This window comes from Labeo rohita, chromosome 13 (assembly GCF_022985175.1).
Source record: "Labeo rohita strain BAU-BD-2019 chromosome 13, IGBB_LRoh.1.0, whole genome shotgun sequence".
NCBI lineage: Eukaryota > Metazoa > Chordata > Actinopteri > Cypriniformes > Cyprinidae > Labeo > Labeo rohita.
This window is the reverse complement of record NC_066881.1, coordinates 31,699,946-31,727,759: the sequence shown is the minus strand read 5'-3', so window position 1 is coordinate 31,727,759 and position 27,814 is coordinate 31,699,946. Positions and strand designations below refer to the sequence as shown.

General features: G+C 37.1%; 1 protein-coding gene across 1 annotated transcript in view; it reads right to left on the bottom strand.

The window, feature by feature from the left end:
• Positions 1 to 2,296: 2,296 nt before the first annotated feature.
• The window catches only part of LOC127175221 (collagen alpha-6(VI) chain), a 48,850-nt gene continuing 23,332 nt past the window's right edge, over positions 2,297 to 27,814 (bottom strand). Inside the window, 27 exon segments of the mRNA XM_051126160.1 lie at positions 2,297 to 3,055; positions 3,288 to 3,326; positions 5,320 to 5,539; positions 5,681 to 5,894; positions 6,210 to 6,300; positions 7,380 to 8,021; positions 10,347 to 10,422; positions 12,107 to 12,603; positions 12,705 to 12,716; positions 12,902 to 12,938; positions 13,047 to 13,082; positions 13,788 to 13,850; positions 14,038 to 14,100; positions 14,233 to 14,268; positions 14,377 to 14,427; positions 14,530 to 14,592; positions 15,241 to 15,303; positions 15,411 to 15,473; positions 15,602 to 15,667; positions 16,574 to 16,609; positions 23,933 to 23,986; positions 24,490 to 24,555; positions 24,650 to 24,712; positions 24,836 to 24,889; positions 25,648 to 25,692; positions 26,847 to 26,873; positions 27,277 to 27,348. Coding sequence (XP_050982117.1) covers positions 2,865 to 3,055; positions 3,288 to 3,326; positions 5,320 to 5,539; positions 5,681 to 5,894; positions 6,210 to 6,300; positions 7,380 to 8,021; positions 10,347 to 10,422; positions 12,107 to 12,603; positions 12,705 to 12,716; positions 12,902 to 12,938; positions 13,047 to 13,082; positions 13,788 to 13,850; positions 14,038 to 14,100; positions 14,233 to 14,268; positions 14,377 to 14,427; positions 14,530 to 14,592; positions 15,241 to 15,303; positions 15,411 to 15,473; positions 15,602 to 15,667; positions 16,574 to 16,609; positions 23,933 to 23,986; positions 24,490 to 24,555; positions 24,650 to 24,712; positions 24,836 to 24,889; positions 25,648 to 25,692; positions 26,847 to 26,873; positions 27,277 to 27,348 — 2,940 coding nt within the window. The 3' untranslated portion in view covers positions 2,297 to 2,864.

Below are 27,814 nucleotides of genomic sequence, written 5' to 3'. Positions count from 1 at the left end.
GATCCAACGACGAGAGAGGTGAATGTTGCCGCTTCTCACACAGAGACGCTGCATTCGGCTCCGAAGAACAGAACGAGTGAGCAGATGCACACGCTGCCCTATTTATACCTGGATGTCCGGGGCGTGGCCAGCTATGCAAATCTGCACACCCAATTTTCATTGGCCTTTCTCAAAACTGTCAGAGGTGTTTGGGCTCTCAAGGGTGACCCCTAGTGTCGTACACTACTCGACACAACTCAGAGTGTACGACAGATAGGGAACTGAGTTACATCACTATAAAAGTAACTAATTACTGGGGAAAGTAACTATTGTGTTACTTTTTTAAAAAAAATGCTCAAATATGTCAAATAACTTGGATGTACCCAATTTTAAATAAGTTAAATGAATGAAATGGACACTAAATAGAATAAATTATTATTATGAAACATTGTACACTATATATATATTTTATTTTATTTTTTTAATATCTGAAAATACACTTAGCATCAGTCAGTCAAGCATTATAATATGATATTATAATAATTTAGCATTAAACTTTAATAATTAAAATTACTAGAATAACGATGTATGAATGCATATTTGTCATATTGACTGATCTTAGGACTGGTGGTGGTGTTTAAAATATTGTTTATCATTTAGTGTTTCTATAAAAAAAGGGGGGAAAGATAATACTGATAAGATAACAAAACTACTACGAATTCTGCTACAAATATACTACTACTACAATATAAAACTGACTAAGGTTTAATGAGCTGCTGGGTTCATGAATATTAATCACGTTGTCTGCGTTCACTTGAACTGATTTGCTAAAATCAAAACAGGGACGATCATAGGTGAGCGCCAGCCAATGAGATTGCCGTTTGCGCATTAGCTCCGCCTACTACTGGAGAAATCGGCAGTTTTTAAAAACTGAAGAATTCCGAAGGAACTCCGTTATTTTGACTGGAAAATAAAACAAAGAATATCGTTTACACATAGCGTGGCATGATATAAAAGACTCTCTTGCTCTGTATCTTTCTTTGTGTGTGAGACAAAGCGACAGCTAGTTGTGTGCCTTCACACTAGTGTCTATGGTTCATCAAATACAGGTACACTGCGCATCTATTCATATGTACTGAAAAATAAATAAGAAGCTATAATAAATTATAGCAACGTCGCATTTTATTGTCAGTAACGGTAATGGCGTTGTAATGAGGGAAACAGTAATTCGTTTGATTACTCGTTACTGAAAAAAATAACATTCATCATTAAATCTCATTAAATTTGGCACAAAGTGATAAGACATGATCCAACTTCGCTTGCAAAGACTGAAATGCCCCTTTATACCCAGACATGATTTCTTTTAATACCCTCACCTATTTACATTTCACCTGCTTACCGTGAACTGTTTCAAAACAGTTTAATTTTGATATTCTATAACCTTTTCACTTTTATTTTGCCTCTGTCCCAACTTTTTTTGGAGTGTGTTGCAAGCCATTAAAATCAAAATTTGGTTATATTTACAAAATAAAATAAAAAGTTGGCCACTGAAAACATTGGGATTGTTTTTTTTGTGTGTGTGTTTTAGGCAATTAAATGAAGGTTAAAGAAAATGAACAGATAACATATTCTTAATTTTCTAGAATTTCATGAACTTCCAACTTTTCTGGAACTGGGGTTGTAATCTACACCACTGCAGTCCATCAGTTAACATCTTATGAAGTCAAAAGCTCTGTCTTTGTAAGAAGCAAATCCATCTTTTTTTCCACTTTAAACTGCATATTTCTCTGATTTAGAAAAGACTACTTTTTCAATGGACAAAGCAATATTATGGACTGAGGACTTGTTAAAATGTCTTAATGATGGATTTGTTGATTTATCAGTTTGGACTCTTATCCTGACAGCACCCATTCACTGCAATGGATCCACTGGTGAGCAAGTGATGTGATGCTGAATTTCTCCAAATCTGTTCCAAAGAAATAAACTCTAATTAATCTTGGATCACCTGAGGTTGAGTACATTTTCAGAACATGTAAAACATGAGACAGCGCCCTCTTCTGGCATGCATCTAAACCCTAAAAGATACATGCAACAGCAGATCAGAATATAATAATAATTTTGGTATGAAAATGTACTGTTACTGTTTTATATCTAACCTACAATATAATAATAATATATTTTAGTGTTTTAAATGTTTAGTGATTTAAAAAAGGTTGATATCCCTAAAAATCCTAATGTTTTTGACTGTTTTTTGGTTTTATATCCAGGGGCTTTCCAGAAACCCTTAAAAAAAAATAGAAATGTATACAACAAGTACTTGTTTTCATAGTGTTTTTATTCCTCTGAAAAGTCATCTTAATGACAATATGCATGAAAAATTCAAGGATTTTTATGAAATTGAGGTTTTATAAGGGTGATTAAAACAAAAACTTAAAATGACATTTTAAGTTCAAGGTAAAGAATGTTTATTCTGCATTGCTAAATAGCACCAAAAAGAAATTGCAATCTGTGCGTTTAAGCTGTGCAACAACATTGTCTTAGTCAACGGATTGAGTTTAGGGCAGATCTACTCATCAAACAATGGTTGAAATTACTGAAACTGAATCATTATTTTGCAGTTCTTTCTTGTGTTTCTAATGACTCATTATTATTAACTTCACCATTAAACAAATTCTGCTCTTTTAATCAAGTATTGGCTACACTCAAATTTAGCTAAATATATATTTATATTTAGCTAAATATACAAACACATTTAGCTAAAATTGCTAAAATGCAGCTAAGGCTGCCATTTGACAACCGTGATAAGAATATGATCATGAATCCAGAAGCTGCCGAAAGTACAATAAGTGTATTCTGATTTTTATGTAAATTCATTTGATTTTAGTTTAGATGTTTGGAGATACTTTTTTGGCTCTAAGACAGCGAAGCTCACAGTCCTCCTGAGTGTTGAACCTGTTGCCGTTTCCTTCACAGCCTCCGTACCAGAAAAGGATGCATTGGCCACTACGGGTGTTGAAATACCATTTCACTGTAAAGTTTGAGCAAAGCCCCGCATCGAGATTGAGTTCGCAAATGTCTATGAGCAAAAAAAGAAATAAAGAAATACAGTTTTAAGTTAAACACAGTGATGAACAGGCTGAGAGGTTTTTTATTTGTAAAAATAAAAAAAATGCAATTTATTTACTTAAATTCTGGAAATGTAAAATATTTTATGGTTTTGGTTAGGTTATAAGAATTGTAATTAGCTTTATATAAAAATAATAGCAGTCTATGGCAAATACAGTAAATGTGTTTAAATGTGTCTTTACCCTTGATACTGGAATCATCTTTTGGAAGGTTTTCAAATTCTGTGGAGGAAGTTTGAAAATTATTTAATTCAATTATTATAATTATTTAAATTCCTATATTTAAAAGAGGAATTCATACATTAAAACTTTAAATATATTAATGCATTAAATATTAATATATTAAAATAATAATTTATTATCCAGGCATTTTTGGGCCAGTGGTAATTTTCTTTTTCCTGAAAATGCTACTTGATGTCATCACTGCACTGACACGTATTGACATTGCACATATATGGTATAACAAATTCCCCTTTAAAAACAGGAATAATTTCTAATTTTTTTGTAATGATTTTTCCCCAACTTGTTACACTTGTAAGGTTCCCAGTCAAAAAAAAAAAAATAACAAAAATTAAAAAACACTACTAAATATTGTTTGTAAATCTTTCACTATGCTATTTTATAACCTAATATTGAATTCAAGCTTTCTATCAGCTTGTTTTCTTTTATTTAACACGTTTTTTATTTCTTTTTAAAACAGACTGGTCATAGGCCTCATTGATCTGAGCTTATGCATCTATTATGTATCTATTATCCACAAATAATACTTTTTTTTTCACTTTAAAACTGAGGCGCAAATGACAAATCCTGTGTTAATAGAAAGAAAACAAGTTGACAAAATGACTGAAATTCAAGATTGTATAGATACTGTAAAATGCAATTCCAGAACTTTAAGGACTTTCAAGGACTTCAATCAGAGATATTGTCAAACAATGTCTTCTCTTTTAAATTCAAAAAAAAAAAAAATAAAAAAAGAGAATAGAACATATATATATATTTTTCAGACCATATTTAACATTAATGGTTGGTATATAGCAGAGTCATCTGCAAAATTATTTAATTTTTATATTGAAGATTTTTAATATGTATTTTTATAATATTTTTATAAAAGTCTATTTTATTGATTTATTGAGTGACAACATACAGAGCCCCTAAAATAACAAAAAAATAAATAAATACAGACTTTTACATGCACACAGGAAGCTTTTTTTGTACCCTCAAGAAACTATTCACAAACACATGGGAATTTTTTTTTGCATGCTTACGCATTACAGTTTCTAGTTGTATATAACCTATTTCCTTTGTGCATCACTGCCATCTTACTATGATAAAACGAGAGCATGAATGCACATGAATTAACAGAGATCTGCTTGCTCAAAATCTGGCTTTTCTTATGTTAGTAAATCTAATATCAAGGCCTAAAGTCCTATGTAACACATCCTCTGTGGCAGTGGAGAAACCATGTCATGAAATGGGTTGATGGCATAACATTTTCCAAGTTCAAGGGTCTATAAAGTGTAATAGAGTGTTTAAAATTTGGCTTTCATTAGGGCAGTATGCCATATTTCAAGGCCTTAGGTGTCTTTGCATAGTCTGTGGTGGTGAAGAAACTACACTGCGAAATCACCTGATGGCACAAAAGATAGATCAGTATGCATGGTCCTATATGCTAAGTTTAATGGTTTTAATGTGTGCACATAAAAGTCTGTATATTTTTTTATTTTTACAAAGGTCCCTGAGGCTATGTAATACAGTGCTAAGAATCCCAAAATCCTTATATAATCCTTTTAACCTGAATTTTGCATAATGAAAAAGTGCATCTTGAATTTAACAATCACTAAAGAATTACTAAACAGCTGCCATGAAACCTTGCTTCACGTACGATAAATTTATTTTCATTACACTCTTACTTTTCTATTATAAAAAACGAAATAGGGGCAAAGGTCTGGAAATACAAATCATTTTCCACTCTGCTTTCTTTTTTTCCATTCTTTTCTAGATCTGGAAAATACTTAATCAAATCAAATTCCATACTATTCCATACTTGCCCAAACCCCATAGGAACCCTGATTATAGCCTGAGAATGGCAAGTTAGGTAAAGGATCTTCAACAATACACAAGAGTTAAATAAGAAATTAAATAATTATAATTTACATCAATAAACAAACGGATTACAAACAGCCTAAATATCAATAAGAAAGTTTGTCAAATTGACCTGTAGACACGCATTCCATCGCGCACTCGTCTTCTGTCAGGAATCGGTTTTCATTTCCATCACAACCGCCATACCAGAAGTGCATGCATTTCTTAGTCTCCTGGCTGTAGTACCATCTGGACAGATACGATCCACACACACGGCCAACATCTTTCTCAAGGAAGCATCGTGCTGTTGGAAACAAACAGTACATTCCAGTATTTCCTTGCGCCACTGAATACTGAAGCAGCATAAAAACAGCTTGTGCATTTTTAATGTGAGTGAGGATACAGTACTGCACCACAGATATGTGCAACTTCAAAAAAGAAAAAACAGAGCAGCTAAATCAAGGGTTAAATTGGCCAGTAAGATCTTGATTTACCATGTTCAGTCTTCGAGGGCTTGGTTTGGACCTCTTCGTGCTCTTCTGTAAATCGTTCAGTATCATCAAGTTCCATGAATGGTTCTTTGTCATCACACTATACTCATACGGAGGGTACTCCGTTGTGGTGGGCTCTTCAGTGGGCTCTTCAGTGGGCTCTTCAGTGGGCTCTTCAGTGGGGACTTCAGTGGGGACTTCAGTGGGAAGAATATCTCTGAAACAATTATAAGGATTTGTTTCATTAAAAAGCACTGCTGATTAGTGTTCAATATTTCAGCATCTGTTTGAATGTGCGAATAAAAATAAAATATGGCTAATGAAGCCTAGTGTAGGGAATGTTTATTGCATAGGCAAGAATTAATTCTTGACCAATTTTTGAGTCCAGAGTTTAACTTACTGTGTACACCACACAAAACCATGCTCAGAAAATGCTTCTGCTGCTACAGCCAAATGGTTTTAAAAATACACAGTTCATGCGCTAATTTTTGTGATTTTATGTCTTACGACTGTGGTTGGTAAATCACATTACATGTCTGGGGGTTGTGGTCCAGGTCCACTGGGCCTCGGCACAAAACCAACACAGTCACGAGGTTGTAGTGATAACCGGGGTAAGATTCCTCCTGCAAAACAACACCAGATATACACCACAGTTAGTATTGTTAACTGAAATTAAAAATAAAACCATAAAAACATCTTGTATTACTTAAATTGTAAGTGAAATAAAACATCAAAAATACACTTAAGCTAGTTTCCAAAGTAACATTTCACTTTTTTTGTTAGTTTGAAATACTAAAATAGCTAAAACAAAAACTGAAAAGCGGACTTATTAAAAAACTTTTGAAAATAAAACAAACAAGAAAATTTACTAAAAAAGAAAATTTAATTAAAAATGTATTATTAGATTTATTTTAAAAAATGGACAATGACAAAAAATCAGAGCAAAATTATTATAATTAAAATGAAATAAAAAATAATATGCATAACTCAGTATGCACACAGCAGTGACAAAAGCACAAGATAAAAAAAAATGAAACTACAAAAAAAAACAAAAATACTAAAACCTTACTACAATTAAATAGAAAACAAAGTGTGAAAATAAATAATTCAACATTTTACTAAATGTAAAATGTAAAAATGTTAAATAATTTAATAAATAATAATCTTTTTTGGTTATATACTACTTGCAAATGACAAAAGAGTATATTTGCATCTGTTAATTTTCAGAGAAAGAGGAAAGCAGATAATATAGAGCATTTTCGGGCTATTGTTCACATAAAAAACAACAAAATGACTAAAACTTTAAAATAAATTAGAAACTAAAAATATATAAACTGTAATAAAATAATAAGATTGCTGGTTAAATAATACTGCAACAAATTGCTATGATTTTTCTTTTATGCCAAAAATCATTAAGGATATTAAGTGAAGATCATGTTCCATGAAGATATTTTGGGAATTTCTTACCTTTAATATATATAAAAACTTAATTTTTGGACAACTCTAAAGGCCATTTTTTGTCAATATTTGAGAGATATTTGGATTTTCTTGCACCCTCTCATTCCAGATTTTCAAATAGTTGTTCAATGTCTTGGACAAATATTGTCCTATCATAACAAAGCATACATCAATGGAAAGCTTATTCATTTAGCTTTCAGATGGTGTAATAAAAGTATATAAATATAAATGATGTGGATCTTACTGCGGAGCATATTCAGAAAGGCGTAAGTGTAGCGTACGCCATAATCTCTGTCATCCAAGAATACCAGGTGCTGCTCCAGACGAGAGTTGATGAGCTCCTCCATCTGTGTCCAGTCAAATCTCTGTCCCGCCATGAGGATAAACATAACGACATTCTGACACCGACACAGTCTAGACAAATATTCAAGCTGAGCTTTGTTGTACTTAGAGTCTTCACAAAAAACAGCCATGACCATTCGTTTGCTTCGTGGTCTTTCTGCTTTAAGGATAACATCAGTAATTAGCCTCTCCAAAGCAAACTCAGGATTGGATATCCCGCCTACTTGCTTTACTGTATTAGTGATATGCCTCTTCATGATATTGCGATCTTTAAATTTAGTGAAGCTGAACTCCTCGTTCATGTAAGAGTTGCCGTAAATGGAGCTCTGCTGGTAGACGGACACTCTGGTTTTACCATCCGCTCGGCTCGGCTCGTTGCTGACATCAATGTGGTCCAACAGAGACAGCAGAAGCTCCTTTGCGCTTACATACTGTTGAGTCTTCAGTTTATCAGAGCTATCCAGCAGCACAGACAGGTCCAAATCCATCAGCAGGGGTGGAGGCGGCAAAATTACACTACACACTGGGTCTGGGTTACAACGATCTGGGAAGAGAGATTAGAAAAACGATTAAAGACACCTGTGATTCAAAACCTGCCTACATAAGGCACCGTCCTAATAGAAATGGATTCTCATAAATGACGGATTTGGAACACACTTAAAAGGCAGCACAAAACACTGGCCAAAACATGCATGCATTCGGGCCAGTGTTTGCCAATGTCACCATTTTTCTTACTTTTTCCACCACCATAAAAATTATTTTTATTGAGCTTGCTGGAATGCCTTATGGGGTTGAATTTTCATTGGAAAGTTGGCATGATAAGGTTGCTAACAACCTAACATTGGTCAAAACATGCATTTTGGGGGATTTGGAATCAACATTTCTGTAACGTCATGCACCATAATAGATGAAACTGTGCTTGTTTTAGTTTTTAAACGGGAAATATTTCTCAAAGGGATGCATTTTGGGGGGCTGTGTTCCCAAGATTTCTTTAACTTTGTCCACCAAAATTATTTCTGGATTTTTACTATTTGTTGCAATATGCATTTTGGGATTTACTTAACATTTTTTTAAGTTGGTCATGCTGAGTTGCAAGATATTGGGATGATACTCTAATAAGCACAAAAATTAAGTCTGCACGCAAATATTAGTCAACATTTTTTTTAACTTTGTCCACCAAAGGCATGATACTGGCATGATACTCTAATAAGCACAAAAATTAAGTCTGCACGCAAATATTAGTCAACATTTTTTTTGGGACTTTGTCCATTGCTAAGATGATGATACTGGCATGATACTCTAATAAGCATAAAAATAAATTCTGCACACAAGTATTGGTCATACCATGTATTTTGTAGGGGGTTTAGAATCATTATGAGGTCGACTTCTCATTGGGAGGTTGGCTTGCTGATGTTGCTAAGGTAATGACATGATACTCTAATAAGAATAAAATTATTAATGCACACAAATATTGGTCAAAATATGCATTTTTTGCATTTACAGTAAAAATTTCTTTAACTTAGTCAACCATTATTGATGGAATTTTATTGCGCTTCTTGCAATGCATTATGGGATTTAATTCTCATTGGAAAGTTGGCATGCTGAGGTTGCTAATATAATGGTATGATAGTCTAATAAGCATATAAATAAATAATGCACAAAAATATTGGTCAAAGCTTGCATTTTTAGGGGAATTAGAAGCAACATTGAGCTTGTTGCAGTGCATTATGGGATTGGCTTCTCATTGGAAAATTGGCATGCTGATGTTGGCAAGATAATGGCATGATACTCTGAAGAGCATAAAAATAAATAATGCACACAAATATTGGTCAAAGCATGCATTTTTGGGGGGTTTAGAAATAACTTTTCTGTAACTTCATCCACCATCATAGTTGGATTTTTACTGAGCTTGTTGCAATGCATTATGGGATTGGCTTCTTATTGGGAAGCTGGCTTGCTGACATTGCTAAGATGATGACATAATACTCTAATAAGTATAAAATTATTAATCCATTAAAAATGGATTTTTACTGTGCTTGTTGCAATGGGGGTCAACTTCTCATTGGAAGGTTGGCTTGCTGATGTTGCTAAGGTAATGGTAAGGTAAACCCTAATAAGCATAAAAATATATAAAGCACACAAATATTGGTCATAACTTGCATATTTAGGGGGTTGGAATCAGTTTTTACTGAGCTTTTTGCAATGCATTATGGGATTGACTTCTCATCAGGAAGTTGGCATGCTGAAGTTGCTAATATAATGACATGGAACACTAATGAGCATAAAAATAAATAATGCATGCAAATATTGGTCAAAGCATGCATTAACATTTCTATAACTTTGTCTGCCATCATATATGGATTTTTACTGAGATTCTTGCAATGCATTAAGGGACTGACTTTTCATTGGGAAGTTAGCTTGCTGATGATGCTAAGATAATGGCGCGCAAACAAATATATAATGCACACAAATAATGGTACATTTTTTATTTACGTATTTATTTAATGTAAATATGTTAGACCATGGCACTCATATTTTGACATCTTTCATGTTGCACATGACACTGCATTCTAAAATGCGGCACTTAAGTTAAAATAAGCTCAATTTCTAAAAACTGAATTCTAAATCTTGAATCTTTTTTCTCCACTGTCCCATTCTGTGTGAATGTTCCCTTAAAATTTGAATAAAATAAGATATTTTTAGATGTAGCGTCATGCTGCTTACATTTTGGAAATGTCTATGTCTATGACTTAAAATGCTGCCTACATACTGTAGGGTTTGGAACAAACTGTCACTGCTTCACAGCTTTAAATTTTTGGTTGCTCTAAGTGGTGAAAAGGTTCTGATGTGAATCTGTAATGGAGCTTACCAAAACAAATGATGCACCGTTTAATGCGATTTACTCCTCTGCCATCAACAATAATGTAGCTTCGTGTGTCGTCAACCTGAGACAGATATTTGAGATTGAAATGACCAGTTTGCAAATGGATATGTAGAACTTTGGGAACGATCAACACTGAAATGACTTGAGCTGAATAATGACACTATTATCCACTACACAATATTAAACAATTAGAAATTACTAGGGCTGTGACGGTCCCAATGACAACCGCGCCACCGCGGTCGTCTGTTGCCACCACGGTGGTCGATTGCCACCGGCGGTACTGCACATGACGTCACACAATCTATAACAAGCATAAAATACAGTGTTTCTGCAACAATTATTCTACCGTGGCCATGTTTAGTGTCCCCGCCGGCAGCTGCTGGAAGAGATCCGCGTTCATACGCACACAATAAGGCTAAAGCTTGCAAAGCTCCGGGGTAATTACTATGAATGTGTCGGAGGGAAATGGACATACTTGAATGAATATTTAATAAACTAGTGTTTTCTGAGCCAGTGTCGCAAAGATGACGATTCTGACTCGCCATCTGCTCATTGGACGTGCTTTAGGAGAGAAATGTATCTCCACGGATTTAATAATGAAAGAGTTTTTGTTTTCGATTTGAATTTTTTTTTAGTTTTAAAGTAGTAAAGTAATAATTTAAAGCTTAGTTTCATTTTTGTGCAGTGCTCCTGTTCAACACCAGAAAGCGCATCTTGTTTATTTTCTTTATTTTTACAAAAGCACAACATTTTGTTAATATTGTGAGTGCACGCAAATAAAATTGCATTCTTTACAGTTCTGGATGATATACCTTTGTGAGCAAAGATTACAGCGTAATTACATTTTTTTGCAAGTGATTGCGCTGGCGCCTCCATGTCCTGCAAAGCGCATTTAGCTTCCCCTCTCCAACAAAGGATTGTATGCGCATAAAATAACATTGTGATATGCTTGGTTTTATTTTAGGCAAGTCGTGATGATTTGAGAAGACAAAATTGATCAATATAGGCTGTGATCAACTCACTGCCTGCCTCTGGCCACTTGTTACTGCAAAAATCTTAATATAATAAACAAAAATGTTCCAAACATATTTCCAAATTAACTTTATAAAGAAACAAAAAGAAATGTAACCACGTTCCTATTAAAAACAAAGCTGAGCTATTTTAAAGGGTGCAACAGTGTAATGGGAAAGAGAGAGAAAGACTCGGGCTCCAGTCGAACTCGGCCCGGTAATTTTAATGAACTGTCGGACAAGGGTTGGGCGAGGTTGTTACGAATTTATGCAAAAATGTTTGTTTAATATTTACTGTTCTTATTTTGGCTACTTTCTTATTTAACTGTATAATTTCTTTGATATTTACTTTAGTGTTATGTAGGCTAAAATAAACCGCACGTTTGTTATGTTTCAAAATTACATATCAACACCGCGCCACCGACGGTAGTTGGTCCATTACCACCGCGGTGGAAAAAAAACTGCCACCGTCACAGCCCTATAAATTACATTTAAAGTGGAACTGGGTTTGTTTAATAACTGATGAACTTGTAACACTGACAATGTTAGTGAACTGAACTGAATCCACACTGAACCAAATGGAGTTTTTGTAATAATAACAATGACACTATTGTCTGTTTTGTTTGCAACTTTACAGCTGAAATTCTATTTAAAGAACTTGGCAGCATTAACACTGTTATTTTCCCATTTATCACTTTGGAACAATAAGTTGACTTGCAATGTTTTCTCATCTACCTGCATTGCTCGCCTCACATCATCAGCAGGATTTAAGGCGATCACTCCAAGGCCAATGTCTGCAGCCTTGAACTCCAGCATGGCTGTTGCAAGGCTTAATTCATCCCTCGATGGCCCATTTGTGAAGAACACGGCCACTTTCCTCATAAGCCTGCCCTTTCGGGAACGTTTGAAGATGTTCCGGGCCACGAAGCTCATGGCTTGTCCGATGTCTCTGGTTTTTGTGGTTCTCTCTAGAGCGAATGCTCTTATAGTTTCCAAAAGGATCTTCTTCTTAAGGTGGTCTGCGAAACGGATCAGGTTCTTGGACTCGCTGCTGTAGGAGATCACAGACACTCGTGTTCCCCATGGACAATTTGTTTCGGCAATGGAAATGTCTTCCAGTAAGGATAGAGCAGCAGATCGCATGCGCTCGAACACTTGAGGAGTTACACCTGCAGACATGTCTAATGCTATCACCAGGTCTGTGGGGTGAACTGGACACTGGGTACCATTATCTGAAAGCATTTTGGAACAAAAAAAAAAGTTAATTTACTATTTGCAAAAACGTTACTGATAAATGAGGCATTTAAATGTTAAAGTATAAGGCAAAACATACCGGAGCAGCAAGCTGTGGATACAAAATGAAAGAGAAAATTTAGATGCATTTCAAATGATTTCAAGGTTTAACATAAGCACATATAAGGGATCATGAAAAGAGAAATCAAATAATTCAATGAGATAATGCTCATGATTAAAAACCACTAGCAGTCATTCTGTTTGACATTCTTTCGATATTAGACGCTCAGAACTTACGACAGTTTTTGCGTATGTAATCGACCAGGTCGCATTCCTTTTGTTCAGAAGCAGAAAAGAAGGACAGAAGGAAAACAATGAAACTTTTGGAACTGATGAGTAATTTAATACAATTTAAAGATAATTTATGCTAATATGAACCTACAGGCATTGGACTGATTCCAGGAGGTCCTTTTTCACCCTAAAAATACAATAAAATTAAAACAAATTAATAAATATGAACAGAAACATCTTAGTAAACCTTATTTACATTTGATTAACCCTCCGAGTCTACTTTTATGGTCAAAAGTGACAGAAGCCTTAAAATGTCACTTTTTTTCCTGGAAAATAAATGGTATTTTTGTTCAGTCATTTTTTTAAATATTATTTGGAAATGCGAGGGGATTTTATGGTACTATGTAATATTTATAAAGTATTTATAAGCTATTTTTTCCATAAAAATAAACTAAACTCTGAGCCCCTTCATTTCTGGTACCTTTACAGTCAAGTAACCAAAGCCTTGAAATGCAACTATTTTTTTTCCCCACAAAAACCAATGTAAAAAAAAAAAATTGTTCAATAAAATTATTATCATGTGGATTTTATATTTATTTATACAATTTTTATGATTTTTTAATGCAACTTTTTTCACTGTCATTTTTGACTCCAAAGGTGCCAAGTGTTACTTTTTTATGTTTTGACGCTTTAACATATCGGAATCATGTTTGTGTGTGTGTGTGTGCGTGTGTGTGTGTCTCCACAAAAGTCACCAAGTGTCATTGCATTCCAATGAAGTTTTTTTTTTCAGTCAGTTTCGACCAAAAGCCCAGACGAATAAACTGACAAGGCTTTGTGATGTATATAAATATTTATTTAATATGTAAGAAAGTGTTTGCAAATGACTGACCCTGTGTCCGTCCATCCCATTCTCTCCTGGAGTACCTTGAGAACCGCGAGTACCTGCGTTTCCCTGATCACATCAACACATAATACAAAATAACTGCAAAAACTTCATAACAAGTATCCTGTAAACATATAGAACCTTCTCTATAATGTTAAGCAAATTAATATAGTTTAAAAATACATATGTTTTATTGGACATCAACTTTTCAAAAGGTTAATAAATAAGCAAAAAGTCAAATTAGATGAAAGTGTACCGGTCTTCCTCGATAACCTTTATGTCCTTTACTTCCACTGGATCCTTTGGTACCATCCTCACCCTATTGTTATAAACACTGATATTAATATTGTTATATAATTGTATTAATTCAAAATTATTATTAATTAACATTTACACAATTACATGAAATGCCTAGTGATGAGCAACAAATGTTTAACTAGCTTTAACACACCTGCAAACCAGGGAGGCCAAAGTATCCTGTGCTTCCCTAAAAGCAATTTTATTCTGTTAGTTTAATATATCAAAAAATGTACAGAAATTTCTCTTAGAATTTCTCTGATTTTTCAGTTAATTCATGCACGCATAGCACAGGTACCCTGTGTCCTTTGGGCCCAGCAGGTCCATACCCATCTCTTCCATCTTGTCCCTGGTTGCATAAAGTCATATATTAAACTGGAAACTATTTCATATTGTTTAGATGGGTAATTTAACATTTTCAAATTAACAATGCACAAATGCAACAACCAACCAGAGGCCCTCTGAATCCCTCTGGTCCCAGCGCTCCTTTGGGCCCTGGGTCACCTGGTGTACCCTAAAAACAAGCAGGCACAGCATGAAAAGAGGAGCGCAGAATTGTTCTGCATTATACAGCTGCAGCACTATTATATAACATACTGGAGATAAAATCCAGATGTAGATGAGGTTGTTTCTTCATCAGAACAGATTTGGAGAAATACAGCATTACAGCACTTTTCACCAATGGATTGTCTGCAGTGAATGGGTGGTGTCAGAATGAGAGTCCAAACAGCTGATAAAAACATCACAATAATCCACAAGTAATCCACACCACTCCAGTGCATTAATTAACATCTTGTGACGTGAAAAGCTGCATGTTTGTAAGTAACAAATCCATCATTACTGTAAATTATTTTAATTATTACTGTCTTGTCTGAATCAGGATAGAAATATGCACAGTTCAAGAACCATTTACAAGAAGAAACAGTCCAAAACAGTTCTAAATAAATATGAGTTGTGGATTATTGTGATGTTTTTAATCAGCTGTTTGAACTCTAATTCTGACGTCACCCATTCACTGCAGCAGATCCACTGGTGAGCAAGTGATGTAATGTTAAATCACTCCAAATCTATTCTGACAAAGAAACAAATGTATCCATTTCTCACAGAATCAGGATTAAAAAGAAGGAAAGGAAGAAAATTTCAATGCATCAGTGTTACATACCCTTTGCCCTCTTTGTCCTCGACCTCCCTTTGAACCTTCAGATCCAGGTCGGCCAAAGGGACCCTATGAAAACAGTCATTGTATTATTCTCTTTGTGCTCTATATCATAAGTTTTGTACTCTAAGGGTAAAACATGAACATGAAACTAGTTGAAACAACTGAATACACACCTGAATTCCAGGTACACCTGGAGGACCATTGCCTCCTTTTGACCCTTTTGTTCCTGGTGGTCCCTAAACACACACACACACAAAAGATCAGGGAGCTATATCTGTTCATAGAATCAAACACTAACATCAGAAATTTCTTATCTGTGTGTTTTTTTTTTTTTTTTTTTTTTTTTAAAGGTCCCAGTTCTCACCACTTGTCCAGGATAACCAGGAGACCCTGGCTGTCCAGCTTCTCCTTTTTGATTTGAAGACTGACCCTATACAGATACACATATTCACCATTATCACATTACCACAGCAGAACAGACCAGAATAGATTATATTAGAAAAGAACAAACAGAAAACAGAACACTTTTGAGATTAATGGAATAAATGAGAAAAGGTCAGATTAGATTACAAAATATAATAATTATGGCTGTCAGTCGATTCAAATTTTTAATCTAATTAACCCTTTAACTGTCACTCCCATTTTTGAACACAGACATAAAAATGCACTATCCAGACTTACAGTTTTATAATTCATGAATGAAAACATTTTGTAATATGATTTTAATTCCCACAGAGGGGACGGTGACAGTTAATTAAGTTAAAGGGTTTAATTACATGATGTTACAATTATTTAATCAAATTAATCGCTAAATAAATTTGACTGTGAAAATAATGGCCTAATGTAAACTATGAAACATAAAAGATTATAATTTGAAAACAGCTTTGTTACCAACAGCCTTCAAAACACCTTCTTTCATGTTGCACAAAAGAAATGTTTGAAACAACATGAGGGTGAGTAAATGATGACAGAATTAAATTTTTGTGAACTATCCCTTTAAGCCGGGCTCACACTATAGGATTTTTAGCCCGATTTTGCCCCGATTTTCCCCTCCCGAGAATTGGAGCAAAAATCTTGTTGAGCACCTCGATCGTTCCCGATGTTCAGTACGGATAATCTGGTAATGTGAATTTAATGCATTAAACTGACAGCCCTAATAATAACACATATAATAATAAAAATAACAACAAGATACAAGAATATTATAAACAATAAAATGTATTAGAATTAAGAGTACAACATACAAGATTAGAAAAGAATGATACAGAAAAGAACATAAAAAATAGAACAGAAGTGAAAGGACAGATTTATATGTATATATTTCATGCTACATTACCGGCAATCCTGGTGGGCCTTTTCTTCCTGGAACACCCTGCCAAAATACACTGAGAAGTTATCTGAAGGATAAAACTTTATGAAGGGTAAAAAAAGAATATCCAGGCAATAAATATTAAATATCCCACACATGTCCATCATGGTCAGATGTTTGGGATCAGTAAGATATTTTAATTTTTTGAAGTCTCTTATGATCAAAAATACAGTAAAACCAGTAAAATTGTAAAATATTATTATAATTTAAAATAACTGTTTTCTATTTTAGTATACTGTAAAATGAAATTTATTCCTGTGATGCAAAGCTGAATTTTTAGCATCATTACTCCAGTCTTCGGTGTCACATGATCCTTCAGTAATCATTGCAATATGATGATTTGGCAAGAAACCTAGAAAACCTTTTTATTATTATCACAGCTGAAAATGATTATGCTGCTTAATGAAAACCCTGATACGGTGTCTTTTTTCAGGATTCTTTGATGAACAGAAAGTTTGAAAAGCAGCATTTATTAGAAATCTTTTACCACATTATAAATGTCTTTACTCTCATTTTTGATTAATTTAATGTTCCTTTTTGAATAAAATAAATTTCTTTAAAAAATATATCCCAATCTTTTGTAAAAGTACTGTGTATCTACCTGTAACATGTAAAAATCCAATATGAAATAGCGTACAAATGTGTACAAATCTGTGTGTGATTATTAATCTTAGGACAGAGTGACACAGAATAGCACACTAACTATACACTTTCAGAAAAAAGTACAAATCTGTGATTTTACCCTTTCAAAAGGTTATAGCATGTACAGTTCATGTACTAATATGTACTTTTAAAGGGGTCATCGGATGCTAAGTTCACTTTTTCATGTTGTTTGAACATTAATGTGTGTTGGCAGTGTATGTACAAATCTACCCTATAATGATAAAAATCTATGCAGTGGTTTTTAATTGATCGGTAAAAATAATATCCCCTTTTTCAAATCAAGCCATTCTCAGATGCCTGTCGGTGTGGCGTCACACCAACAGAGGCCGCTCCCACGATAGTTGATTGACATGAGCGTCTTACCTCAGATCAGCTGTAACAGTCAAATAACTTTCCTTGTTTCGATGCCGAAGCAGGGATGTAAGTTAGACAAGAATATCTCCGACTGAGCGATTGAGGTGTTGTGTTGCTGGATGTAATAATGAACATAGTGGTCGTCATTTACTCCCGACATCTGAGCAGCTGAAGATGCAGTGGATTACATTTGTTTGTGAAGGGAATGTGCCTCCCGATCTACATATATCCGTCTATGTTTGCACGAATCATTCATGATCCAGCTTCACTTACAGCAGAAGTGTGTATAAGCGTTTTTTATGAATCTTTGCGATCACCTTTCCTTATAACGTGGTAGTTAGGAAGTTTAGCGGCTAAACGCAGCTAAACGCGGCTAAACGCGGCTAAATGCAACTAAAGTAAACAAGATCGTCATTCCACAGAGAGAAGAGAGGGGCGGGGTGAGCAGAGCTCATTTGCATTTAAAGGAACAACCCCTTAGAATGAGATGATTTTTTCTGAGCTGATTTTGACAAGGTAAAAAGGGTGTTGTTTTACAAAACCATTGAGAATTTTTAATCAAAGTATATTAGAGACTTTTCATTAAGACCCTAAAGAATCATATCAACTTGTGGAAAATGGGCATCCGATGACCCCTTTAAAGTACTAGGTTACCATTTTAAGGGTAAACAAGGTACAAACATGTACCTAGGGATGTAACGATTATCGGTTTGACGATAAATCATGATAAAATTCCCCACAGTTAGTATTAGCGTTTCATATTTTAATTATCATTATAACCGTATTCGATTTTCGCGATTTGAACAACTGACGATAAATGAATACTCTACAGCATAAAGCACAGTTTTACGTAACAGTCTCATTTGCGTACAGCACACAGAGTAGTTTCGTTTTGTGTGAAAAGACGGCGGAAATGCTGGGATGTTTTAAAAGCGTGCTAAAGCACAGGCGCAGATCCCTAAGCGCCCACGGAAATGATCGAGCACCAACGGAAAAACACGAGATAGTCTCCGTTCATTTTAACCAATAAGAAATGGATTGCAGCTTTTACGACTTAATTCTCATTTTCATTATTCATTTGAATAGGTTTTGGGCGTTATTTTAATGGCAAATGCAAAAAGCGCATTGTAATACGTGAGGGTGCCAGCACGAATCTTTCGGATTGCAGCGGGCTTGCTCTCCCAAATATATATTGATCATGCTCTGCGCTACCTCAGATATTACGCGTGCACCCTCAAACTTTGTCCTGTGTACACGCGAATAATTGCTTATTGTAAACAGGTATTTACTAAATTATTTTATTTAGAGAAGCGCAACCCTCATAGGATGAATATCTGTATTATTTAGTAACTAATGTATTTGCAGTCCATGTGTTTTACTTGTTGGGCTCCCACAGCAGAAACATAATTCGAGAATTATACAAATGAAATTAATATATTAATGAATTAATTATATGAATGTACCTCTGGAGGTTTTGACTGTCTTCAGAAAAGATTTGATGGCATTTTGTTTTTATCTTCTCCCCATGTAATATCTAGGGTGACCACCTGGAAATAGGGCGCATTTTGATGGGCCCCGCATTTCAAAATTTCACAAATCCTTTGCGCAGAAACTATGCCGAAAAAAGAATATATATAAAGCTTTCTTAAAAAGGCAAAAGAACGCATGGAAGTTTTTTTTTCATATGATCGTTAAAAATCAACAGACCGATGAAAATGCGGGACATTTTCTTAATATGCCATAACACCCGATGTACTCAGTGCATCGTCAGAAGAATGACATCTACGCTAATATTAGTCTGTTTCTTTCTTATTCCGAGGTCACCTTAACCACCAGATCCAGTCCGTATCCAGATAAGATGGTCATTGCAGTCCTTCGGATCCAGTCCGTACTTAGCCCAGACGGTGGATCAGCACCTAAAGACGACCTCTACAGCCCTGAATGTCAGCGGAGACCACATCGACTAGATGAGCCCCAGAGACGGATCCCCAGTGAAGACTTCGTCACCTAGACGGCTGTCGTCACAGGACCACGGGACCTGGTGAGTCCTCTGTGTCTGGCCAGAGGAGAACTGGCCCCCCGACTGAGCCTGGTTTCTCCCAAGGTTTTTTTCTCCATTTGTCACTAATGGAGTTTTGGTTCCTTGCCACTGTCTCCTCTGGCTTGCTTAGTTGGGGACACTTTATCTTCACTTTATCTTCACACAATATTGTATTTTATTTTATTGAGTGTTTACTGTTGGCATTGTTGATGTACTATTTCCTATTTAATACTGTACAGCCGCCTTGTCACAATTCTGTATTGTTAAAGGCGGTATATAAATAAAGGTGATTTGATTTAATATGCAACGTGCGGGACAAGGGGTGGAAATGCTGTGCTGTACAACGTAAAGCGGAACAGGTGGTCACCCTAGTAATATCTAAAGTACGGTTCTTAATCGCAATTCTGCTTTATCCACGGAGTTCAAGAGAAACAGCTGCCTGTAATTCAGTTTTTCCATATGCGCCATCCAGTGTCTAACAGTGGATTTACAGAGACTTTCAGCTTGTGTGCAGTTTTTGTCTGGACAAAAAAACTGACAGAATTTGCATGCCCTGCTGTAGCCTAAATTTTGACCAGTTGATGAAAAACAAGCTTATGTGGATTGTACACATTTGAACAATTCAGATAAGTTATCTAGGTTTATGTGCACATAAAATACATATAATAATTTATTAATAAATTACCATTTTGACTAAACCCTTTTCTTTATTTAAAGGCTGAAATCTGAGGGATACATTTTATGAAACGTTTTCAAAGCTTTCTTTAATCATTTACATTAGATATTTGAACATGCTATTAGTTGAACTGTTGTCAGTCATGTTGTGTCATTGGTACTGTTATCCCAGTTACCACCACATCGGCCATGGGATTGAGCCATCGATCTGCTGCCAGGGGCCCAGCTCCCCAAGGGGCGAGTTTACCCTCTGTCCATCCCGGAACGCCAGGCGATGGAGGAATACATCTCGGAGGCCCTAGCTCAAGGATTCATCCAACCATCGACCTCACCGGCCGCTTCCAGCTTCTTCTTCGTGGGCAAGAAGGATGGGGGGGTTACGGCCCTGCATTGATTACCGTCAACTCAACTCCCAAGTCATTCAGCAACCCTATCCGCTCCCTCTGGTCCCAGCCGCCCTCGAAGAGCTTCGTGGAGCCCAAGTCTTCACGAAGCTGGACCTGCGGAGTGCGTATAACCTCGTTCATATCCGTGCGGGAGACGAGTGGAAGACGGCATTCGTGACACCTACCGGCCATTATGAATACCAGGTAATGCCGTACGGCCTCTCCATCAGCCCATCCGTCTTCCAAACGTTTATGAACGAGGTGTTCCGGGAGTTCCTCCATCGGTTCGTGATTGTCTATATCGATGACATCTTGATTTACTCCCGGAACATGGCCGAACATCGCCACCACGTCCAGCAAACTCACAAACTCAGAGAATACCGCCTCTATCTCAAGCTGGAAAAATGTGAGTTCCACCGTCCATCTGTACACTTCCTGGGTTACATCATATCGGCCGAGGGTGTGCAAATGGATCAGGGAAAGGTCTCTGTCATTCAGGAATGGCCTCAACCTCTTACCGTCAAAGAGCTCCAGCGCTTCCTAGGATTTGCCAACTTTTACAGAAGATTCATTAAGGATTACAGTACCATTACTGCGCCGTTAACCTCCCTCCTGAGGGGTAAGCCTAAGTCCATCAGCTGGAACCCCTCTGCCCACGAAGCCTTTCTCCACCTCAAGAAGATCTTCAGTACCGCACCCCTTCTACACCATCCAGATCCAGAACTTCCCTTTACGGTTGAGGTCGACGCATCCACCACTGGAGCCGGTGCAGTACTGTCCCAAGCGGTCGGTGAGCCTCCACTCCTCCATCCCTGTGCCTTTTCCCGAAAGCTGTCTCCGGCGGAGCAGAATTACGACGTGGGTAATAGAGAGCTCCTCGCCATCAAGCTTGCTCTGGAGGAGTGGCGCCACTGGTTGGAGGGTGCAAAACATTCATTCACCATCATAACTGATCATAAGAATCTTCAATACATCCGAGAGGCCAAAAGACTCAACCCCGCCAAGCCAGATGGGCTCTGTTTTTCACACGATTCGACTACAAGATCACCTATAGACCTGGCTCTAAGAACATCTCAGCGGACGCTCTATCCCGACTCCATTCCACAGAACAACCCGTTGAACCAGAACCCATTGTACCCTCCAACCTCATCATCAGCCCCATCGTTTGGGAGATGGACGAGGACATCCGTAGCGCCACTCTCCAGGAAGCTGCTCCGCCAGAATGTCCAGAAGGCAAGATCTACGTCCCTCTCACCCTACGTCAAAACCTTCTGGACACAGCTCATCGGTCTCCGGGCTCTGGACACCCTGGCAGCCAATGGACCCTCTCGCTCATCCAATCTCGTTACTGGTGGCCCAGTATGCGCCGAGATACCATCAGGTACGTCCAGAGCTGCTCTGTCTGTGCCATGTCTACTTCTCCCCGTCAACTCCCTACAGGCAAACTGGTTCCACTACCCATCCCACAGAGGCCCTGGTCCCACATAGGAGTGGACTTTGTGACCGATCTCCCGGCAGCCGAAGGTAACACTTGCATTCTGGTCATGGTGGATAGATTCTCTAAAATGTGCAAGTTTTTCCCCCTGAAGGGTTTGCCTACGGCGATGGAAACTGCTGAAACACTGTTCCAACATCTCTTCCGCCACTTCGGCTTGCCCGAGGAGATCGTGTCGGACCGGGGACCTCAATTCATCTCGCATGTATGGAAAGCTTTCTTCAAATTACTTGGTGTAACAGTTAACTTATCTTCTGGATATCATCCACAGACCAACGGCCAGACAGAGAGAAAGATCCAGGAGCTCGGATGTTACCTCCGGGCATACTGTCACACGGACCAACACTGCTGGAACAGGTTCCTCCCGTGGGCCGAGTACGCACAGAACTCCCTGCGCCAAGATACCACCGGCTTAACACCATTTCAGTGCGTACTCGGGTACCAGCCTCCGCTGTTCCCCTGGACGGAGGAACCCTCAAATGTTCCAGCGGTAGACCACTGGTTTCGAGAGAGCGAGAGAGTGTGGGACTCAGCTCATCTCCATCTGCAGCGGGCTGTACGACAACATAAGCGCTTTGCAGACGTCCGATGGAGACCTGCCCCCGAATTCCAACCAGGGGACCAGGTGTGGTTGTCTACACGGGATCTCCACCTCCGTCAACCCTGTCGTAAGCTGAGTCCCCGCTACATTGGTCCGTTCAAGATCCTGAGACGTATCAACGAAGTCACGTTCCAACTTCAGCTCCCACCAAGGTATCGTATTCATCCCACTTTCTACGTCTCCCTTCTTAAACCTTGTTATCCCTCTGCCACAGAACAACCGGGAGCTGAAGTGGAGCCCCCTCCTCCGGAGATCCTGGAACCACCTTCCATATACACCGTCCACGAGATCCTGGGCTCACGGCGTCGAGGGGGCCGGTTGGAATATCTCGTCGACTGGGAGGGGTATGGCCCAGAAGAACGATCCTGGGTCGCACGGGACGACATCCTAGACCCCACCTTGCTCTCTGACTTCCATCGAGATCATCCGGATCAGCCTGCCCCTCGCGGTCGAGGTCGCCCTCGACGTCATGTTAGGGCGTCGGGAGCCGCCCCTGGAGGAGGGGGTAGTGTCAGGCATTCACCACTGCCACCCTCATCTGACACACACCCGGTAGCTCCACCCACTCGCTCACAGTCACCCGAGTTCTAACTCAGATCACCTGTTCCTCGTTGAGCCACGCCCTATAAAAAGGACACTCTGCCACTTACCCATTGTCTGGTCTACCGTTCACATGCATATGTCTCTCCCTCCTTCGATGCTGTGGCGTGGCTCAACTACTGGACTTTGGGACTTCTGCAATCTGCCTAAACCTTCAGTTAAGAACCTCTTTCCATGTTTAATGCTTTGTCTTTTAAATAAGACGTTTAATAAATGGTTGAATAGTATTGCTACTCATCTCTCGTCTCTTCCATCCCCTTGTGTGTGCGTGAGTGTGACAATGTGTCAGTACTTTTGTAACATTTCAAGCACATTTTAACAATATTGTGATAATACTGGTAACCGTGATAATTTTGGTCACTATAATCGTGATAAGAAATATTCATACCGTTACATCCCTACATGTACCTTTTAGGTTTTGTGCCTTATGATAGGTTTGTACCTGTTTTCAAAAAATGTAGTTATAGGTATAGTTAGAAGATACTACAGTACTAGTACAGATAATACTCACAGGATCACCATTATCTCCAGGTCTGCCAGGAGGTCCAATGAGCCCCTGGTCACCCTGACAACAAAACACAAACATAACACACACTTACTAAAACTGGTCACACATTCTTGTGACGCACTGAAATGTGGTTCTAAATCTGATACATTTCTGATATTTGGTAACTTGATTCTCTTTCATTAAAGTTCTTAATTTAGAAGTTTTCATCAAAAAACTCAAAGTGAGAGCGACTGGTGATATCAGCCAAAGAGGAAAGGCATTTCAGAAGGGGAACAGTAGCAAGTGTGTCCATATGTCTGTGTCAAATTGCTCAAATGTGTCAGTGAACAACGTTAAACAAACAATTTATAATTAATCACAACTGTGTTATAATGTGCCAACTGACAGCCTGCAAAACTCAGTCTAATGGGAGGATTTTACAGAAGTGTGTACATAATAACACAGGAAGAATGTAATTATACAACACATGACACATCGCTACTGAAACAGAAACATTTTGGTGCTCTAACACAAACAAATCGAATGAACATTTTCCAGAAGCATTGAAAAAGGACCCTCACCGGGAGCCCAGTATCTCCCTTCTCGCCTTTTGGACCTGGAATTCTGTTGTCTATTCCTGGTGCGCCCTGTTAATGTAAACAGAGAACCATATACAGACAAATCAAGTCAGGTTGTTTGGATGGCAAAAAACAATTAGTATAAACACAGAGGTACGCTTACAGGATCTCCTCTCAATCCAATGTCTCCCTTAGGTCCAGGACTGCCTCTGAAACCTTTCATACCCTAAAAGAAAGAATAACATGGTGAGGAAGCCACTGGGTTGGTTTTACATGTTTTTTATAGTAAATAGACAGCTGTGACTAAACAAAACAGCCATTTGTAATGTTTGTGTGATAATGCAGTTACAGCTCTGCCCAGGTCTCCTTTAGGTCCTGGAAGCCCATTTAGGCCAGCATCACCCTGCATGCAACAGAAACAGAGTACAGTGAATCAATTAACTAACTCAATAACTCATTAGTCACAATGCAGTGCTCGACAGAGCAGTTTCACAGCCCACTTATACTGGGTTTAATTTATTGCAGTGTTTGGAAGACAGCACATTACTGATAATCCTCAAACATTTATTTATACTGTTAGAACTGCTCATACTTATGATTACAGATACTTCAAGTAGGGACCTCATGAATGATTCCTCTAAATCAAGTTGTTTTCTAAGGAGGGATATGCTACTACTTTCAAGTGTTTAAACTTACAAATTTCACTTGGTGGGAAAAAAGTACATTGAAAGAGGAAATGTTATACTTTAAGGTGTTATTTGTAACAAAATCAGGCATCATTTGCATTTTCATGCAATTGAATTATATGTGCATTATGAACTTTCTTGCATGTGTTTAAGTGTCTGTTACCAAAGGTGACTTTGCTTATGTGATGATTTTCATGCACAAAACTGGAAAACAAGACTCAAACTGATTTACACAGAACAAAAGCCAATTTCCACCTAGATATTAGTCATATTTTTAGTACGTTTTTTATTGCACATTTTTATTATGCAAGAATTTACCTCCAATGTGGATAACTTTGCTTTTTGAATAAATTCACAGTTTGAATGCAAAACATATATACAGATATATATAAATATAGTACTTCATTTTTGTTTAAGATACTATGACTGTAAGTGTAAGAAAGAGGAGAGAAAAGGAGAGAAATAAAGATGTGACCTGTTCTCCATCCACTCCATCCACCCCATCCTCCCCATGTTCTCCCTGTGAGACAGAGGTCAAAGGGTCACACACACTTACAGTCATGTTTACAAAAGCCAGCAACAACACTGAACAAATAAAACTTGTACTTGCACTTCTTTATAACCATAAAAATAACATCTGCAACTTGGGAAAAGATGAAAGCTGAAAAGCCTCATGAAAGCAAAAATCATTATTCCTAATGAGAATCTGAATATGTTAACACATTTTAAGCAAAACTTTTCACATTTTTTTAACCTGTAAATGTAAAAAAATGCAATTCTTGTGTAAATTTGAACTGTTCAACTTTCATTTATTTAAACAAGACAAAGATGCTAGTTAAAACATGCTTCCCACACTTTGGTTTACTTCAAATTCAAGGACTTAATGTGGGGACGCATTTCAAGTGAGAGCAAGGTTACATTGTGTTCCCTTGTAAGATACAAAAACAACTATGCAAAAAAGCATTTGCTTTTGCTTTTTTTTTTTTTTTTTGGCCACATGACAGAGACCTGATATTCTATAGAGAAATATATTCTATAAAGAAAACAGTCTCATGTAGGGCTTTACTACAAAAACACACACAATCAATGGTGACTGTAGAACGTAAAAGCCGAATCCCGGACATTTTGGGTGATTTAAAATATCCCGCCAGAAGCATTTTTTTTTAGGTCCAAAAGAGAACATGTCTGGGGAAAAGAGGACGTATGGTCACCCAAACTAAAGTAAATCAAGCAGGCTAGTATGCATAGGGCACGACGTGTTGATGAAATAACACATTAGTGGACTGGAGGGAATAATATGGAATGTTTTTTTAAAAAAAAAAAAAAATGTTGTTTCACAAAATAAATTCAAGCACTTTCAAGGACCTGTATCTATGTATTTCCAAAAACTTTCCAGGGCCTTGAAATTGTTTGTTCAGATTCACAAACTTTCAAGGATTTCAAGGACCCATGGGAACCCTGTTAAAAAACCTTTACATTGTTTTGAGGCGCAACTTGTGGTTGTAGAAGAAAACAGCAGGACAAGCACTCAAAGCAATTAAAAAAATAATTTATATGTATATAATAAAAAATAAATAAATATAATGTATATTTTTGTCTGAACAGTAACTGTTTAAGTGGGAGCAATAATAGCGCTAACAGCCATTAAACAGAATAATAACTCTTGTTACTCACTTTATTTCCAGTGTAGCCTCTCTGGCCCTATTAAAATGAGATTTAAAAACATTTTCTTTATTCAGCACAGCTGTTAAACAAGCTCATCTGGTTTAACACTCCTCATATACAGGAACAGTAAACACTGACATAATTCTAGTCATGCAGTTAGTAACAGTCAACAAATCCATCACATTTAATGCATGAATGTGCTTGCACCAAATAACAAAATATTTTATTTTCATATAAACAATTTGATTCATTGATTCATAATTTTTGATGATTAGTTCTTGAAAGTAAAAACTGAAAAAGTACCAATTTAAAGTTCTGTTTACAAGTGGTGATACTATCTTGCATACTAAGATAAATCCAGACATTCCAAGGAGAACATTGCACTGATACAAACAACATCAAGAGATTGATCTCCAATGATAATCGTATGTTACATTACCTTGATTCCTCTGTTTCCACGGCAACCGTTATGTCCCTGAGTTCCATTCAGCCCTGGTGGTCCTCGGTCTCCCTGCCCGAAACAAGACGGGAGAGAGACTGTTTATCCATAGTATATACAGCGTACATCCTCTATAAAACATGTGGGTTTTGTCCTATATATACAGTAGCATCAGTGACATATAATTGATATAATTAACATATAATTAACATAGAATTGTTAAAACTGTCCTGTGACAGTTTTGACAGAAAAAAAAGATATCCAAAATGTTCTGTATAAACTTTTGACTCTAATATGTCAGCAAAAGAAACAAGAATTTTTAAAATGGCTTTATCCAATATTCAGGGCTCTAGAGTGTGACCATTTCAGTCGCTTAAAACTACTGCATACGACTATGAAAAAATATTTAGGAGCACCAGACATTTTGTGTTTGCGCTGAGGGGAGCTTTAAAGGTTTCATGTGTTTTTGCACATTGAGTAATGTATCAAACATATCTGACAAATCCATTTATAAAGTGTAGAGAGAGTGTAAATAGAT